We start from the raw sequence: 18,415 nt of genomic DNA, 5'->3' as shown, positions 1-18,415 counted from the left end.
TTCACTTGAAAGTAGTTGTGAGCCGATCTGAAAGCAGCAGGAACAAGTTACACAATAAGCAATGAAGTGTCAATCATGTCCATACCTACAACATGCACCAAAACCATGTTTAGACAAATCAAAACTCTTTTGGAACAAGTAACTCAGGTTGAAAACAAAAAATAGAACAAAAAACAGCACTCTTTTGCAATTATTAAGCTCATGTTTGGAGCAAGAAGGGTAAGATCTGAACACTGTACCCACAGTGAAGTATGGAGGTGGGAACATTCTGTGGTACTGAGGCATTACACATCAGTGAATGGAGCATAAATGGAGCAAAATACCAGGACATTTTAGAGGAGAATTTAATCTCATCTGTATACATATACAGAATGTGTAACTATGATGTGGATGTGAACACTGGAAGTATATTAAATAACAAAACATAAAATAATCTGAATACTTGATGCTCTTCCTGTGCACCAGCTTAAAGTTCAAATACTTCATCACATTTTTTTGACATTTGTTTCTCACCTGAGCAGCAGCAGTGCCTCTTTGTGTGTGTTGGCTTGTGATTTTGACAGGGAGTGAACGCTGCTGCCCTCTACTGGTCACTTGAACTTGAGCCTTCCTTCCGGTGTTAATGGATGCCGTGTCATCCTCCACTGCCAGTGACATAATGCCGTGATACTGCAGTAAAAGGTGGTGAAACTCTTTCAGACTTTCATCATTCCGGTCAGAGGTTTTTACAGACTTAATTGCACGGTTGTATAATTTTATATGGTTTTTATGATGCATGCTGTGCAGTACAGTTCCCTGAGGAGCAGAAGGCACTGCATTACAGGTATGTTCTGTGTGAAACTATGCTTAAAGGTTCAGCTTACAGTGTAAACAACCTCAGATCCACTTTGAATGGCTGAAGAAGGTAGAACCTGTGGGTGAATATAAGTTCTAAGTTCACTTAAAACATATAATTATAAGCAAGATTTGCAGATACAATTAGTCAAGTGTTGATTTAAAGAAGTAAGCGCTGTGTTTTTAGGCCGTTACTCACTTTCTTCCCATTGTCATTGGTTCTCAGTCTTTTTTTAGAGACAGAAGGAATGATTTGAAGCAAATCATCACCTCTGGCACCGATTGTCCCATCTTTCTGTGTGATGGGTAAAGTCTCCACCTGGATCGAGCCATGTCTTGGGTAGGGCCCTAGTGGTACCTCCTTACCCTGAAGGCTTGTACCCCTCTGAGGAACTTTCTCACCACATTTCCCTGTGAAGTCAGGCAAGAGCTGGATGAACATGCTTTGTAAGTTCAGTTTTTGAAATGTTAAATCATTGTCATAACAAAACCTCCAAATTGTCAGCCTTCTATGATAAGGAAAAAACATTAGATTTAATGTACTTCATAGAAAGAACTTTCATTCCAAGTCATTTTAAACTATTTTTGTTGGTCCATTTATATAGAAATATTCACACAATGTATATAGCAATTTTTCTTATATTATTATATTATTCTTATATTTCTTATATTATAGCAATATTATTATTTGATAAGGTCTTTACTTATAGAGCCCATTTCACATTGGTGATAGCTCAAAATGAGACAATCACACAGTGCAAATTAACCCCTTAATATTCCAGGTTTATTTCATACAAAGGCTTATTTTTTAGTAGCTACAGGGACTTCAGTGTAAACTGACAGAGCTATTCTTAGAAGTGTGTAAGAAAACAATGTAGAATTTTAATCTCTTTAGACGTAGTGTAAATGGTGAAAAAGCAAATTAACACTTTACTGAATGGTTAGCGTCAGTAAAGCTACACAAACATCTACATAAGCCTTTCATGACAGGTGACAAAAACCTACCAAGGCACTTATAAAGGCTTATTCCAATAAGCTGCAGTTGTAATAAAGGCTGCTTTTGTTAGTATGTCATTTCATTTCAGCAAGTTTTCTGAAAACTGACACCCTGTAATAAGCCTTTATAAATGTTCATATATCACTTCTGTTGGAACAAAACCTTGTACCTCCATTTTTGTCTTTTTCAGTTTTTGGCAAGTTGAAAATTTCCCAAAACCAAAAGAAATGGCCCAAAATTACTTGGAAAAAAGTCTGATTCCATTGACTTACATTGAAAGTAAAATGGAAAGGTGCCATCACCAAAAAAAGTTATGTTTTGTTATGATAGCGATAGTAAAATTTCAGATTAGGGATCTCCCATCTTATTTTAGGTGTCCATTCAACGGGTCAAAACTAATACCAAAGGCAAATGACAGACAGAGCTGATGAATGAAATAATGTCACACGATACATGTTTACATAACAGGCTGACCGTTTCTGGTGTCCAGTATTGTAACAATGGCTTTTGTGTTTCCTCCTAGAATAGCTCCAACAGGAGAATCCAAGGTCACTTCAAATGTTTCCTCAGCCTCCTCCAGAGAATCCTGCAACAGCTCCACCTTCCAGAGTCGACTGGCCATGCCTGGAGACACATGGACACAGAGCATCAGCATTTAGTAGGAAGATTAGCTCCTGGGACTGCACAATATATTATGATATTGGCCTTAACTACATTTCCATACCTTTTTTTGCCTTTGGCTCATACAAATGAGTCATCAAACAAATCAGGTTTTTATTGATGTGAAAATACTAAACAGCATTGCATATTCCAAATGATAAATCAAATATCAGCTAAAGTAAATGATTTGGGTCAAAATAATCCTAGCATATCATAAAGGTTTATCAGTGTAATCACAATAAGGCATTTTGTGCTTACTGTGCAATCCTAATAGCTTCCATAACTGTTTTGCTTTTGATATAATATTAGCAGGTCGACATGGTAAAAATTGAGAATTTATATTAAAAATGAACTGCCAAAGTTAATGTATACTACCAGGATCAAACTGAATCAATGTTGAGGGAGCAGGCAAGAAATCCTTTCCAACAGATGCTGTTAGCTCTTTTACCTGATGAGTGAAGAAGATGCAGTCATTTAATTATACAGCACACAGAGTTCATTTATTCAGCACTGCAATGTTCACTGACTACGTTCACAGTGCCTAATCAAAAGTAATATTTACACAAGCCAGTCCAAATTAACAACACTCAAAGACAGCTTCCCAACCAGTTCTCCAATACAGTGAAAATGTAGGCCTACTTTGGATCACCTTGACAGTTACATATGATGAATCCTGCATATTTCCATCCCTTTGAATGGTAACCGATAGTGGTCCTTGGCCTTCACACACATGATGCTCTGTCTTCGTCAGCTCAATTCTGGCCCAGCTGAACTCTAACCTACAGGAAAACATACATAGATGGACAAGTCGGCATTCTGTTGCATCTAATATGCCTTAAGGCCTTTACTTTGAGCACATAGTGTATCATTTTTTCAACATGACTCAATGCAGCATTTACTTGTGAGATGGCCCAGTGTTGCCCAGTGGATCAGAGACTGCAAACTCCAGACTGTCAGTCAAGGCCTCCAGGGCAGAGTTAATTATATAGAGAATATTCCTCCTGTTCAGATCCCTCTGAGTGAACCGCTCACGCACAAACTCACCTGCAGACAAAGAGCTTGTAAGACACACACAAAAAAGCTAAAAGCTTGGGTTCCATGAATGAGAAGCATTAAATAAAGAGAGGTCTAATGTAATTAGATGACATGTTTTACTGTAAACCATCTTTTTTAAATTGACTGCCTTCAGAATTTCTTTCTTCAGTTGCCAAAACCTTGAGCTGCATTATGAGCAGAATTCCATACATGAAAAGAGCTAATTCATTACTGTGCAGAAGTCCTTTTATTTCCAGCCAAAACAGCCCAAGTTCTTAATTTTTCAGGAGATATCGCTGAAGTTATTAGATATAAGATAATCCACTTTCATAAAGAAGTAGGAAGCCAAAGGGGGAAAAAACAGGAGTTTCCAAAACTGGAGTTCAAAAATGATTAAAAGATACAGAAAAAGTGTAACTACTAACAACAATGTAAGACCTGGTAGACCATCCAAACTGTCACCATTAGATAAACAGTACTTTCATCTTTGAGACAGAGGAGAAACTCAAGCTCTGCTTTTGCTTTAGATCTGAAAAAATCTACAGGTGTTTCTGTCCATCCTTCCACTGTGAGAACTCCACACTATGAGTCTAAATGGTGTGCAGCTGTAAAGAAGCCCTTACTGAGAAAAGAAACTAGATAAAAAAAGAAGAACAAGAAGCTGGTGTTCTCAAAACAATGGACTGACCCCAGAGTCCAGATCTCAGCATCACTGAATGTGATCAGAGTACTTGGACCATGAAAAGCAGAAAATGCAACCAACTTCTAAGCCTGAGCTTTGGACATGTGGAAAAACAGCAAGTCTTCTGAAAAGAAAGCAAGGTGGAATAAAGGTTTTCTGTTAAATATATTTTCTGTTTTTTAATACAGAAAATTGAATAACTTAACAGCTGTTTTGACTGGAAATTAAATGCTTGAAGGGGAGTCTCTGATGTTTGCACAGTGCTGAATATACACCGTAGGATTTAAATATTTTTTATATCTATATATCATTGCTGTCTGGGCGAATCTGCATCTCAAGAGAGAAGAAAAACTACCTTTGTATGGAAGTTATCTGAACAATAGTTTTTCCAATTCTGGACTCTTTCTATTGGTCTGTCCATTATGAAGTTTTAAGAAAATCAAAAGGGCAACTAGAGGTTTTAATTCATGCAGGAAAAGTTTAAAAAAGCCAAAAAAGATTTTGCACAACAGCAATCATATAGGGATTTACTGTTATTACACTTGTTTGGCCATAATCCACCAACATACCACTGGTGGCAATCTCCAAATAACCAAAGTAAGGAACTCTGAGGATGTGAAAGATGAGGTCATCATCTGCAGAGTTCACATCCTGGGCCTTCAACTCTCTGGACGAGATGTAGATTCCATAACGTCCATCTTTGAGAAGTTCCACTTTCCACAGAGACTCCAGCACCATTATCCTAGGCGCAGAGTTGTCTAATACTTCTATCTGAACACACACATGTAGTATGGATGGTTATCCACACTTTAATACGTCACTTACTGAACAAATATTTGACAATTATTCAGCAAATCTCAATGCTTAATACTGCACACCTGGATGGTGAAGAAGGTTGGTTCTGTCTGCACCTTCCCTTCCAACAAAAAGCCTCTGTCAGTGCTATCAGCAGCAGTGAATATAAAGCGGTCTATCTGAGAAGCTCCACCAGAATGTCTGTATGCAACATCCAGATCCTGAATGTTCTGTTGGGTAAAGTTACTCCCTGCAGTTAGGGCGATTCCCTTCAAAATCAGTTGACCATACTGCGGTAGCTGGACCACCCTGAAGATCAGAAAATGGGGAGGGGTGTCTGGGTCAGACAGGTGAAGGTTATCAGGTGTTATGGTGATAGTTGAACCTTGAGGAACCCGTAGACCTGCTTTCTGTACTAGAGTAGGCAGAACCCTGTCTGTCATCTCCACCATAATCTCCAGAGTACCGTTACGGGTGGATTTTCCATTACTGACGACAAATCTAGAAACAGTTAAGAACAGATACGTCATTTAAAAACTTACAGAGAAGAAAAAATATAGCAATACACACTGACTGGCCACTTCATTAAGAACACCTCCTTGTATCTGTACTTTTTGTCCATTTTATCCGCTTCACTTATCAGGTAGAACCACTTTGTAGCTCTACATTTACAGACTGTAGTCCAGCTGTTTCTCTGAATACTTTGTTTAGTCCCTTTCAACCTGTTTTTGAAATGATTTTTCCATTTTTCCATGATAAGGAGCCTTTCATTTATTTTGGATTCATTCCAATTTTAGTGTTTTTCCAAGCAGATAAACACTTGCTGCCCAGATAATTAGTTTGACGTTTTTTAAGTGCACGTACAGGCTGATATTACCTCTAGGGCTCTACAGAATTATTCAGAATATACAGAATTCAGTATGCATTACTGTCAGAAGCTGGGCACTGTGTAATGAATTAATATATTAGGTGCAATGTGATCTATTATAAATACAGACCACAGAGAAACACAGTACAAAGTCAAGGCAAAACAATCGTGGTCTACTTACTGCAGAGTCTCTATAGGTGAAGTAGCTCTATTGTCATGGACATAACACACCAGATTAGCCGCTACATCCAGCTGGCTGAAAGAGTCAATGGGAATGCCAGTGTGTTTGATGTATTCCACGTGACCATGCGTTGGGGGTACAGTGATGACATAGAGCAGCTCTTCTGGCTTGTCAGCACCATCCACAGCCAGCAAGACATCAGTGGTGATCACAACATGCTCGCCACGGCTAGCTTGCACTGGCTTTACAAACAGTGCTATGTCACCTGAAGAACAAACATGTTTGGCACAAATGATAAGATGGCTCCAGTTATAAAGTTCTATGCATGCTAAAGCATTATATCAAAGGACAAACCATATCATTCAAAAGCTGGAATCAATGATTTCAGTAACACTCTTAACAAAAGGTGCCATATGGTTATTTGAGTGATGCCTTATAAATGCCATTTTTGTTTCCCTAAAGAACCATGTGAAGATTTGTAAGTGTAAAGAATCTTTACATAAAGGTTCTTCTTAGAACCGTTACATTCGATGCAGGGTTTTTAAACTACTAAACTAAACAAAAAAGGTTCTTCACACTTCACACATCTTATTTACAGTCTTCTGAAGAATTATCCACTGGAAGCTTCTTTAGGGATGTAAAATGTTTCTTTAATACTATTGTGCAATTTTTTTTTAATATAAATAATTGTCAGATAAATGTGTAAAAGATCATGACATGCCAATCCTGTCTAACAGCATATTATAATTAACTTCTTGTTCTCAAAATGTGTAAAATAATGAATAAAACATCTGAAAAATATAGGTAAAAAAGGTGAAAGGTGAAATATAGGTGAAAAGGTATAGCACTGCATATATTTATATATAAAATAAAAAATCCTAAGATGACAAGTGTTCCCAAACTTTTGAATCACCAAACATCACCAAAACATGTACACAAATACCTTTCTCCAGCTCCTTCAGTGAAATGTGGAAGTGTTGTGCAGGGGACCGGTTCCTGCCATCGTGCAAATGGAAGACAAACAGGTCCTGTGTGTGAACTCCAGGCTGAGCTGTGTGTACGTATCGCAGCAGGTTCATATTCAGATCCTCCTGGGAACAATTCATTCCTGCTGATACATCCACCCAGTCCAGGCATGCCTGAGAGGGCACCAGAGAGGCCTTCGGTATGATATGATAACATGTAATCACTGGCATTTCACATAAGCAGGTTATGCGACATCCAGAACTGCTGCTTAAAATTCAATGCCCTTATGTGCAGTTTTTTTTTTAAACTGATTTTTCTCCCCAATTTAGTCGTTTCCAATTCCACCCGCTACTTAGGACTCCCCAATCACACGATACTACCACTGCTAGTAGGGTGAAGGCTAGCACAGGCTTTCTCCGAGATCTGTGAAACCAGCCATCGCTTCTTTTCGAACTGCCAGTCACGCGACATCACGGGACAGCCAAACGCGCTCGGGGGAAAGCACCAACTGCTAGATCTGTTACATCAGCTAACACGTCTGCGCTGACTAGCATTGCATTGAGTGATGGGGGAGAAGGGGGGGCCATCTTACCCACCCAGAGAGAGCAGGGCTAATTGTGCTGTAGCATCACCAGGGATTGAACTTGCGATCTCCTGATGATAGGGCCAACGCTTAGATGGTTGCTCCACTCGGGAGCCCCTTATGTTTAAGTACATACACTAACACTACTGTTCAAAGGTTTGAAATTACATTTTTATACAATGATATCATATACAGTGTAGACACCAGAAGATATTTGAAGATTTTATTCAGTGTTTCAAGTTTTTTAAAAAGGTATTAAATTATGAATAGTACACTGTCATTATCTATTTATATTCATTTCTTGTCAAGCTATCTGCCCAAGGCTTCAAGGCATTACAAGGCATTCTGGATGCAATTTTTTCATTGTAATTTGAATCCCAGTGTTTTGCAGCTTTTTTGGTCTTTATGGAATTATTTTTTTTAAAAGTGATTCAAAACCTTTCAATGCTAGTGTATACACACAATATAATAAAGGATATACTGTAAAGCCACAACTAGAGTATTGAAAAGGTCTATTCTAGTCACTTGTTATCCATGTTTCATGCGCTGACCTTGATCTGAAGCAGGCCTTGAGTAGGGACACTTTCAAACACGTAAATGATGTCACTGGAGGGGGTGTCGTTATCATGGGCGCTTAATACAGCACTGGAGATGAGTCTGGCTTCTCCTGCTTCCACCTCAATCCCTGTGTTCCTGTAGTACAGAGTCACCACAGATCAGCACACTTCATTTACTCAGTATAAAATAGTATTCTAGATCTTAAATCTGCCTGGCTGAGCCACATTCAAAGCCACTGTAAAATACTTCATATACACACATATGAGCACGCATACACACTGAACTATGCACCAGGTTATGGAAAACCAAAGGATCATCGTGCTGATATTTGAAGAATCATTATGTTGGCAGCCATAGCCTACTGTTAAAATACTACATTGTTCAATGGAAGAACAGTAGTGATTAATATTAACATTGGCTTGAATAATTTACCAAATATTATATTTTGCCTAACAAGAACCCTTAATTGCTTCATAAACTATCATCATGCGGTATATGCATTCATAGACCAAATGTGTTTGTACCGAATGATGTGTGGCTTCTCATCATTGACAGGCAGAACTTTCACCAACATGTGTCTCTGAAGCAGGTGCTTCCCATCAGAGAGTTGAATAATGAAGCCATCCTGCTCAGTCTCTGAGTCATCATGCATGTACATCAGAGCCATACCTGAGAGACAGTCATAAAGAGAAACCTTTAGACTTCACAGGCCAGAGTACAATAAATAACACAGCCTAGCTCATAATTTATTAAAGGTACACTATGTAAGTTTTGGGCATTTGGGGACCTCTCTGGTGAAAATGTGTAATTGCATGACAAATGTGGACAAACGTTTTGTAACGTTGGTTGTACCCCTTCTCCAGTGGACAAATCAGACGATTGTGTGTGTGTTAAAGGAGTATTTAAAAAGAACTTCAGTGTAAACTGAAGGATGTGTCTTTCGGGGATGTAAGTGAATCATCTACTTCTGTCATTATATATTCATCAGTATAATGCTGATTTTGCATTTGTGACATAAACATCCTACTAAGACTATGCATGTGAGATAAAGATGTGTGATGATGTCCAAACAGCTCTCATGAAATATTACCCAACACCTCTGACACCATATTCAAGAGTGTTGTTTTTACCCTGACTCAGTAATGCTACTCCTTTCAGTTAAAAAAAAAAATCCTACATAGGACAGCTTTAAAGACCATGCTGGGTTACATTATGTATATTAAAGCAGATGCTGTATATAGACAATATTTGTACGCTATTATTTATATACTATTTCTTATAATTGCCATTTTAAGGGAATGCAAGGATTAAATATAGAGTGAAATATGTCCATAATATTAGGTATACTACAAAATATTGTCAGTATGATACCAGACAACATGTTTCAGTACCATTTCTGAGATCTTCCATGGTGAAATCTTGTACAAGGACCTCAGTTCCATGCTTGTGGGTGGATCTTTTATTATGGACCACTTCATTACCATGAAGCCTGCCCATGATAGCACCATGCAGGGGCTGCTGAATGATAGTGAAGGTTAAACGATCTCTGGGAATATCCAGATCCACAGCGTTAACAATGGATGGATCCAATTCTTTCATATCTCCCTCTCTCACCTGTAAAGCACACCTCCATATTGAAAGAGCATAGGACATTTTCATTTAACAGCACTCTCATGCATACTAAAGGGTGTGATTAATACTTAATTTCATGTCTTAATGTCTTTAAATTTCATATCTTAATGTCTTTCCATAATAGATCTGATTCAGCATAGTTCAATAGTAGCAATGGTTGCAAATTATGCAATACACTCAAAATATTTACAATGTACATTATGTGTAATTTTGAATATAGAACACTTCACAGTCCAGCACTGAATTAGACTGTCTTCTTTAACTCACAGTAAAGTTCCTGGCTAAGAAGTCTGGGGCTTCATCATTGGTTGGATTGATGATGATGTAGAAGGGGATTGCAGAGGACTGGTGTTTGCCATCAGAGACACACAGCATGAACTGGTCAGTAGTGGGTTCAGTTCTTTGATGCCTGGACTGTACATAGTTTATGTGTTGATTCAGTACATCCCTATAGGAAAAAGAGGCTGAGAGACGATACATGAAAACCAACAATGTTAACAAGTGTTGGCTATTTAGTGTAATATTTCATTTATGTAAAATCTCAAATTCTAATAAAGAACATCTTAAGAAATTACCTCCAGTGTATACTTTTAGCTAAGATTTAAGACTGAATCTCAAAAGGCTACCTAATTCCTATATAAAGGTTACAAAAGTACTGACCAATACTGATGCCCATGTTGCTCTTTTCAAACCCTGGGCTGGGTAGGATGTTCTCAATATAGCCAAACTGTGGTGGAGAGATCAGAATGAGCTGCAGGTCCTCCACACGAGTGTCCTGGTCAGAAGCTCTTAAATGGGTCACAGTGATAGCAGCAGAACCTCCTTCATCCACTTTAAACACTGCACCTGTGGACACAGAAACACTTTTTTAAAGAGAATGAAGACTGTCATTCAGTGTGGTGTAGTACTTCTGATCCTTAAAACTGTCCACAAAAGATAATCACATAAAATTCTTTCTTGGCTGGTATTTACATAATTTTGACTACCACATTTTAATCCGTCACCTCTATAACTGCAAGACTTCCATATGAGTTACTGAATTATTAATTGCAGTTACTGAATAATTCATGGTTTAAAGCTTAGAATAATAACTGAATAATAAATAGGGTGCAAATGTTTAATTAAATGTTAGTCTAGTATTTAATATATAGGTAGAACAGGGATTGGCAACATTTGGCTCTTTTACTGCCCTGTTGTAGCTCCAAAGCAGAATTAGATTTTGAGGTAAAAATAAAATAATCCTCCTTTGCAGTAAAATAAAGCTCTGCTGGTCATTCAAACACAGGTTTAACAACAAATGGTCTTAAATGCTGGATTTAACATATAACTGCTAATTCACCCTTTAACTCTGAAGATATAGCATAGATATATCACCATAACAACACAGACAACAATCTCACCTAGCTAGTAGCTAACAAAAAGGCAAAGAGAGAGATTTAAGATGAACATCAATAATTTGGAGACAAATGAACTTATTTGCATTTATAAGCTGATTTCCTCATATGATTAATCCGACAAACAATGGCACCTCAGGCACCGTTTAAGATGCAATGGGAAAGTTCAAACAAGAAGAGTGGTGACATTCCACTTTCGTGGAAAAGTTTCCTGCTGGAGATGCATGAAAAGCAGCTATAGCTCAGGTAAAGCTTAAAGCAGAGCAAAGTAAGTCTGCATTTTTGATTCTAGTACATCAGCACATACTGAGACATATTTACAGCCAAGATGATAAAATTGACATAAAATATTGTGGCTCCTGAGGTAGTTTGATTTTTGTTGAAAGGACAAAATGGCTCTTCTTACACATTTGGGTTGCAACCCCAGTTAGAACATAGTTCAGAGAACATGTAGTAGCAACATTTTTAATGCATATATAATGCAGTTTGTCACTTGCACAACTTATCTACAATACAATATTGTTTCACCTTAAAATAAGCAAATAATTGATAAAAAATACTTGTTTTTGTACTTTAAAATTAAGGTTACCAATAGTAATAGATGGTGGTTGATTGTCCACAGGAAAAACAGTAACATTGAGGTCGAAGACGGGCAGGGAGTCCTCTAGCCGAGGTGTTGGTTTGTTAGGTACTTGTGTTCTCTCATAGCAGCAAACAGGAACTGCATCTGTCTGTCCATCAGAGATCACAAACGTGATGATGTCATGACGAGGAAGCAATCCAATCTCCTGTCCTTAGGAATATAATTCATATCACTGTGTTAAAACATGGGGTAAGAAATATAGCTGATGACACCATAGAACCATGACGAACATAGATTCACATCATGATATATATAAATGCCACATCAGTCATTTTGTAAAACTGCAGTTAGTCTAAAGCCAAATAAAAAAGATTTAGCCTTTGTACCTGTGTGTTTATAGGTAATGATCCCATCGTTTATGTCCTCTTGAATGAACCTGTCCACTATAATACCATTCCTCAGCACTACACCATAATAAGGCTGACGGGCAATCATGTACGTCAGCCTGCTGTCATCACTATCTGCATCTGTTGCACAGATGTACTCTGCAGTGATCACAACATCCTGTCCCTCTGCACATTCCAGAACTGGTTTCAACTCTGGCACCAGCACTGGCACTTCATCATTCACTAAGGTCACCTGTTAATGAATGTGCAAGTTTAACATGAATGTACATATTTAAATATCTGAAAATATGTTTTAGATTTTGTACACTCTGTTACCTTAATATGCAAAACAAAGTCAACTGAATTCACTCCATCTGTGGCTGTGCATTCAATGTCATCTTGATCTGTCTCTGAACTATCGTGGTGATATCTGTGGAGGAACATGAGTCGCAATGATCATACTGAAGAATGTTAAGATAGTGGAATATTATAGTATTTGGACAGAATGAACCTACAGGAATTGAGGAAAAATGTGGCGCAATTGCAGAGTAGAAATGAAAATGGTGAATAAAATGCTGCCATATCTGACCTAACTTTTAGGTTTTTCAAGTCCCTAACAGTGAAGGTCTGGCCCTGGCTCAAGGGGGTGCCATCCAGATACACCTCTCCGTGCTGAGGCCTTCTCTTCAGCTCCACACGCAGAGAATCCTCCAGAGAGTCCACATCAGTCAGGCGCAAGTGGTCCACACTTACCCAGCATTCTCCACCCTCATCCACCGTCAGCTGGTTCACATGCACCTAAGTCAGCAGTATTATTACTCAAACTCATGCTCAACTGCCTTTGCTATCAGATCATTTCTTTTCAGAATGTACATGCACAAAACATCCAAAAATATAATGCTATTAATGCAAATGAGAGCAGTTAAGCAGATAAACTACAAACTACATCCCTGTGAGGTAACATGAACGCTCAAGGCTTCAACTGCAAAATGCAAAAGTATCATAGCTACATTGCTTATCGTCAGTGTAAATCAATTTTCAGATTACAATATTTTAGCTACGTGTTTTATAATTAAGCAACAAATACAAAATCAGTAGCTTATAACAAAATCAGTATCAGATAACATCCACAAGCAGTTGTTTGACTAATCAAATTACCAATTTAGCAGGCTAACATTCATGACATTGCTGGCGAGATAATGTAGCTAAACACACCATCCCTATTATTACCACCATCTCCTGCACAGACCTTTCTCCATTTTTGTTGAGGTGGAACATCATCCAATTTGTTACCTTAAGTACATTTTAAGGTAAATGCAATCTTACCTCAGGGGTCTGATTGTCTACTGGCAGCACTGTGATGTTGAAACAGACTCCTGTGGTGGTGCTGCCTTGCTGGCTGGTCACAGATAGGACAAACTGAATGTGCTGAGGGTATGGGCCGATGTCATGGATAGGAGGCATGTAGGCCACCTTCATGTAGTTAACAGCATGCTAGGTGGTGGAAAGAAGGCTGTTAGAGTTACATTTACTTTAAACTACCTGTGACAAAAGACACTGGCTAAATCATGTTACCTGTGTAAAAAGTCTGAGCACAGGAGCATTTGGATCCTTAGTCAATTTTGGGATGCTGTCAACCAGGAATAGCCTCCCTGCATCAGCACCACTGAAACGCAAAAGCATATAAACACATTTCTGAAACAAAAATATGTGTAATATTATGTAAAAAGTATGTATGTAGATAAATCCTGCATAAATGTCACTTAAATGTCTTTTAAATGTGTGTTTTTAGAAATACTTTACTGTTGCTATTATTTTTGTAGGCTTTATTCTATTTAGTATTAGTAGTATTACCTAACGCCTAGCACCAAACAATAAAAATATTCTGTTCTATTTTATTTTATATATCAAAATACATTATAGGCAAAAATGTACAATCACCCACCCATGGATGTTGCTGTAGTAAGGTGGGGTGGTGACAGTGTAGGTAAGCTCACAGTCTGGTGACTCCAAGTCAACAAAATGCAGCTGCTGCTTGGTCAGATACACCACATCTGTCTCTTTGACTACTAGGTACCGGGTGGCTCCTGGAACCTCTTTAGGTGGCTGATCTGGGACAGGCTGAATTTGAACCACAATGATCTGCAAACATAAAAATAAAAGGTGTGAAATAGAAATCTGAGCCTCGCCTCAAATTCAAAGAAAAATAACACCTAAAAAGTTTCAAGCAAGAATTACTTGTGAATGATAAAATTGTGAATGATACTGATATTAACACTCCAAAACACATCAATATACTATACCTGAGGGTCTGAGAGATTGGGAGGATCATGGAAATCTGATAGGACCACTTCAAAAGAGTCATCAAATATTTCATTGCCAAAATGCCTGTAGTAGATGATTGAATTGAATAGATCCTTTTGGAGAAAACGTGTTACAGGATAGCCTACAAAGAAAACGCAAAACCCCCCAAAACATGACACAACATAAGCAAATACACAAGAAATGCATGAGCTAAGAAGATGTTAAAAGAAACTGAAATAATCCCTTTTTCTGAACCTGTAATTCTTGGACCTGGCATCTTCATGATCTCCCCTGCTTGAGGAGGCCTAGTGATGTTGAACATGATGTAATCATCACTGGAGTCCATATCTGAGGCTTGCAAAATAGATCCTCTAAGAAGAGCCGTTTGCCCCTCAGACAGTTCCAGGACCATATTGGTGATGAGGAAAGGTGGACTGTCATCCTTGGGCAGGATGTTTATGGGGAACTTGTGTCTGGCTTGGTGGCGGCCATCAGTGATCCGAAAGATAACAAAATCTTTGGTGGTATCGCTGTCGTCATGGTGATAGCGCACCACTCCGGCCTTGATGTCACTTACAGTGAACATGAATCCTTTCCCACCTAAAAGCAGTCAATTCAAATGAAATGCTAAAACAGGATAATAGATTGATTCTCTTCTGAAGACAGAGAGTTTCATTAGCTGATGTAAATGAGGTAGAAAATCATAAACACACACCTCTAACAGTCAGTCTCCCATGCTGTAAGCCATCTATAGTGATGATTCTCACAGCCTTTAGATCATCATTGTCCACAATCTGGAGCTGCTCCCATGTGATAGGACGTGACTGACCCTCCAAAAGACTGAGACCTAAGGACATTCCAGCATTACTAGAATCAGCATACAACTTTATTGGAAATGATGCAAACAATGATGCAAACTGCCTGCAGCTACAGTAACATGTCAACCAGAACAGAATACCCACCCATGTTCCATGACACTCTTGGTGCATTGGTGTCTGCTGTCCTGATTGACACATGGACCATTATAGGCTGGCTCTTCTCAAAGTAGAAATCATGGACCTCAAGCTCTACCTGGGAAAGTAAAGGCTAAAGGCTCAGTTACACATAACCAATAGTTACAGTCATATTGAAAGTCAACATTATCATCACAACATTATTTTCATTTAGTGACCAAACATTGTAGGATGAAACTGTAGGATGCATTTATGAAACTGTAGGATGCATTTTCCCCTGCCATTAGCGTGGTGTTTCATTTTTGTTGTTTTATTTGTGAGAAAATCAGTGAGAGCTGCCCCTTCTGGAGTTTGCAGACATAAGCAATTAACTGTATAGCATTCTTCAAGCCCAGTTCAATTAGGATTTAGTGTTGGTTTTAGGAGCTATTAACAGTTTTCTTACACATTTCCATACAAATATATGGAAATTATTCTGTGGCTTAATATAATTGGTATAACTGTAAAGCCATCAAAAAAAAATATTTAGATATAAATTAACTATCTGGCTATAAATGAATAAAACTCCTAATCAATCAACCACAACCGCACTTATTGGAAATAATCCAAAACTTGATGCATTCACATGTATAGTATACATATATAATTGAAGAATTAATTATAAATAAAATAATTCTGCGCCATAATAATACTCCAACCCACTGCAAACATTAGATGACATCACATGATGCATGACCACACTGTTAGCTTCAAAGGATCTATAACCAGCCCTGAAAAAAAAAATTGGGAAGGCACTGATGTACTACATGAGGCCATATGTGTAGGTTTTACATGAGAAGCAACATGCTTCAATCGAAAAAAGTGCCAGAAGTTTTGCTTCTCTGATAAGTCCTTTTGAATGTTTTCTGGACTTGTGGACCAATACGGTTAATAACTGCACCTTCCCAAGTAAAACAAATCCCATCCAAATAGTATTCCATTTAGCCAAATAATCATAAGTGTATGTAAAAAGTAGATCAATATTACAAATCTTGTGCAGTGTGTTTGAGGTACCTCATAGTTTCTGCGTTGGGTATGACTGGAGTTAGGGGGCTGGTAGCTGATGAGCATGTCATTGAGGTCAGTCCAGGTAAATGATGAGATGGGCTTGGTGTGGTCAGACAAATGTGTGATGAAGCCCTCACTTGGGGGCTTGGTTATATTGAAAACCAGCCTGTTTTTTGGGGTCTCAGCATCTACTGCATCCAGTGTGGCTGTGGAGAATGGAGTCAGAATGAACTGGTCCACCTCTAGGATGAACATGGACATGAAGGCAGGCTTGGGGGGCTGGTTGCGGACAGCGCCTTTGATTGTCACAGGAATCCAGGCTTGCTCTGTCTGGGTGCCACAAAAAAAACATACAAGCTGTTTAATATCACAAATACTGTAACTTGAGGATGTTTATCATAACACATTTCAGGTGAAGATTTCTTCACAATAAATGCAAGGCCACGTGTTCACCTGGATTATGCTCTTGCTCCTGGTATCTGTGAGGTCCAGCCTGATAGCAATGTAATCAATGTCAGGTGATGGAGGATTAATGTGCTGGTACCGAATGCCCATCATTAAGAATTCATCACAGGGCACTTTTGTGATCTTCACTAGTTTTAGTCCTTTCAAACAACTTTCAGTCTTGCAGTTGGCTCTGGCTTTATTATCTGAAAGGTAAGTATAAAAATAAGTATGTTATAAAAATTTCAAGAATATTAATATCACATGTGAAGATGACATACCTAATTGTTGTCGGATAGACACAAAGCTATCTGGTTCATCTCCTCTTGGCCCCTCTAGCTTGTCAGGTTCTCCAGTGACCAGCTGACCATGTCCAGGTAGATAAGACTCTGGTGTCATTACCCTAACTGTGCACTCTATGTTGGATCGATGCTCGTAATGGAAGGACACCACATTACCATCTAGCACATTGGAAAGACCATAGAACTCTGGAACCTGCAGCGTCTGTGGGCCCAGTTTTATAATATTACAGTCAGGCTCCATTATCTCAACATGGAGTGAAAAGACTTCAGTGTAGGTCTCTGTCTCTGTGAACCTGAAACACAAAGTGTGTCTCATAAGCTTTTAACAATATCATACTTACAATTATACTTACTTATAACAATTATACTAAAATGATAACTTATACAATGTTGATTTAAAGGTTATAAATTAGACACAAATTGTACTTTTAGGTATTGTATTCAACATTTAGGGATCAAAATACTTTATAACTAAATAAAAACTTTAACCCCTAAATGTCAAGGACCCACCAGCGGGCCTAAACTTTTACTACACTCTTCTGTAAGCTAAGAATAACTCAGCCTGTTTGCATTGTTATGCATATAGTTACTAGATAATATATACCTTAGCAAGTAATAAGCCTGCACTCTTAGAAAAGGTGGTTCTTCAAGGGCTCAAGAAAGTCAAGAAAATCGTTAATACATAGAACCATCAACACTCAAAGAACCCTTTGCATGATTAAAGGGTTCTTTGCATTGTCAAAGCATTCTTCAGATTGATGGAGAATTTGCTGTAGGAGGGTTTCACTATTGTTACAAGCCAAAGATCATTTTTTTGGTACTATATAGAACCCTTTTTGTTAAAAGTGTGGGATTTTAAGGGGTTACATTTTTAATGGGATTTTTTGTTGGGTTGTTGGCTGTGCTCTTTTACTTGTTTATTTATTTATTTGTTTTGTTTGTCATCTGTGTTAAGTTTGTATTTATTATGGTGACATACATTTTAGAAATACACACATCAAAAATAAAGCAAAGGTAATACATGAACAACTACACAACTAAACAGCATCACATAATATAATTGAACACTAAAGTTCTTGAACAGAGTCATGTAAATTCTCCCAGCCTTGTTAAGCGTAGCTGTAAGATATTCCATCTGAACTACATTTTGTACACTATATATCCAGAATTTCATAGCTGAAAGTTGTGGGGTATCCAAAGATGCAAGACAG

The 18,415-nt window shown here is 38.1% G+C and overlaps 1 protein-coding gene across 2 annotated transcripts in view; it reads right to left on the bottom strand.

Annotated features, from left to right (window-relative positions):
• frem1a (Fras1 related extracellular matrix 1a) overlaps window positions 1-18,415 on the bottom strand; it is a 65,668-nt gene that overhangs the window by 3,172 nt on the left and 44,081 nt on the right. The window contains exons 6-35 of one of the 2 annotated variants that reach the window (XM_017713935.2): window positions 17,184-17,497; window positions 16,912-17,108; window positions 16,465-16,788; window positions 15,421-15,529; window positions 15,174-15,305; window positions 14,714-15,058; window positions 14,458-14,600; window positions 14,100-14,296; window positions 13,730-13,820; window positions 13,481-13,648; window positions 12,744-12,952; window positions 12,491-12,584; window positions 12,155-12,407; window positions 11,775-11,978; window positions 10,452-10,637; window positions 10,059-10,255; window positions 9,551-9,773; window positions 8,684-8,828; window positions 8,153-8,294; window positions 6,996-7,212; window positions 6,053-6,317; window positions 5,087-5,504; window positions 4,778-4,979; window positions 3,391-3,535; window positions 3,141-3,270; window positions 2,867-2,939; window positions 2,306-2,455; window positions 1,034-1,245; window positions 864-911; window positions 514-669 (exon numbers count right to left, since the gene is read on the bottom strand). In XM_017713935.2, coding sequence (XP_017569424.1) covers window positions 514-669; window positions 864-911; window positions 1,034-1,245; window positions 2,306-2,455; window positions 2,867-2,939; window positions 3,141-3,270; window positions 3,391-3,535; window positions 4,778-4,979; window positions 5,087-5,504; window positions 6,053-6,317; window positions 6,996-7,212; window positions 8,153-8,294; window positions 8,684-8,828; window positions 9,551-9,773; window positions 10,059-10,255; window positions 10,452-10,637; window positions 11,775-11,978; window positions 12,155-12,407; window positions 12,491-12,584; window positions 12,744-12,952; window positions 13,481-13,648; window positions 13,730-13,820; window positions 14,100-14,296; window positions 14,458-14,600; window positions 14,714-15,058; window positions 15,174-15,305; window positions 15,421-15,529; window positions 16,465-16,788; window positions 16,912-17,108; window positions 17,184-17,497 — 5,689 coding nt within the window. The remainder of the gene's footprint in view (window positions 1-513; window positions 670-863; window positions 912-1,033; window positions 1,246-2,305; window positions 2,456-2,866; window positions 2,940-3,140; window positions 3,271-3,390; window positions 3,536-4,777; window positions 4,980-5,086; window positions 5,505-6,052; window positions 6,318-6,995; window positions 7,213-8,152; window positions 8,295-8,683; window positions 8,829-9,550; window positions 9,774-10,058; window positions 10,256-10,451; window positions 10,638-11,774; window positions 11,979-12,154; window positions 12,408-12,490; window positions 12,585-12,743; window positions 12,953-13,480; window positions 13,649-13,729; window positions 13,821-14,099; window positions 14,297-14,457; window positions 14,601-14,713; window positions 15,059-15,173; window positions 15,306-15,420; window positions 15,530-16,464; window positions 16,789-16,911; window positions 17,109-17,183; window positions 17,498-18,415) is intronic. The other variant, XM_017713936.2, reaches the window with a different exon arrangement.

The sequence above is a fragment of the Pygocentrus nattereri genome, chromosome 2, assembly GCF_015220715.1.
Source record: "Pygocentrus nattereri isolate fPygNat1 chromosome 2, fPygNat1.pri, whole genome shotgun sequence".
NCBI classification, from domain to species: Eukaryota; Metazoa; Chordata; class Actinopteri; order Characiformes; family Serrasalmidae; genus Pygocentrus; species Pygocentrus nattereri.
Note: the sequence above shows the minus strand (reverse complement) of the source record. Positions and strands in the feature narration are given on the sequence as shown.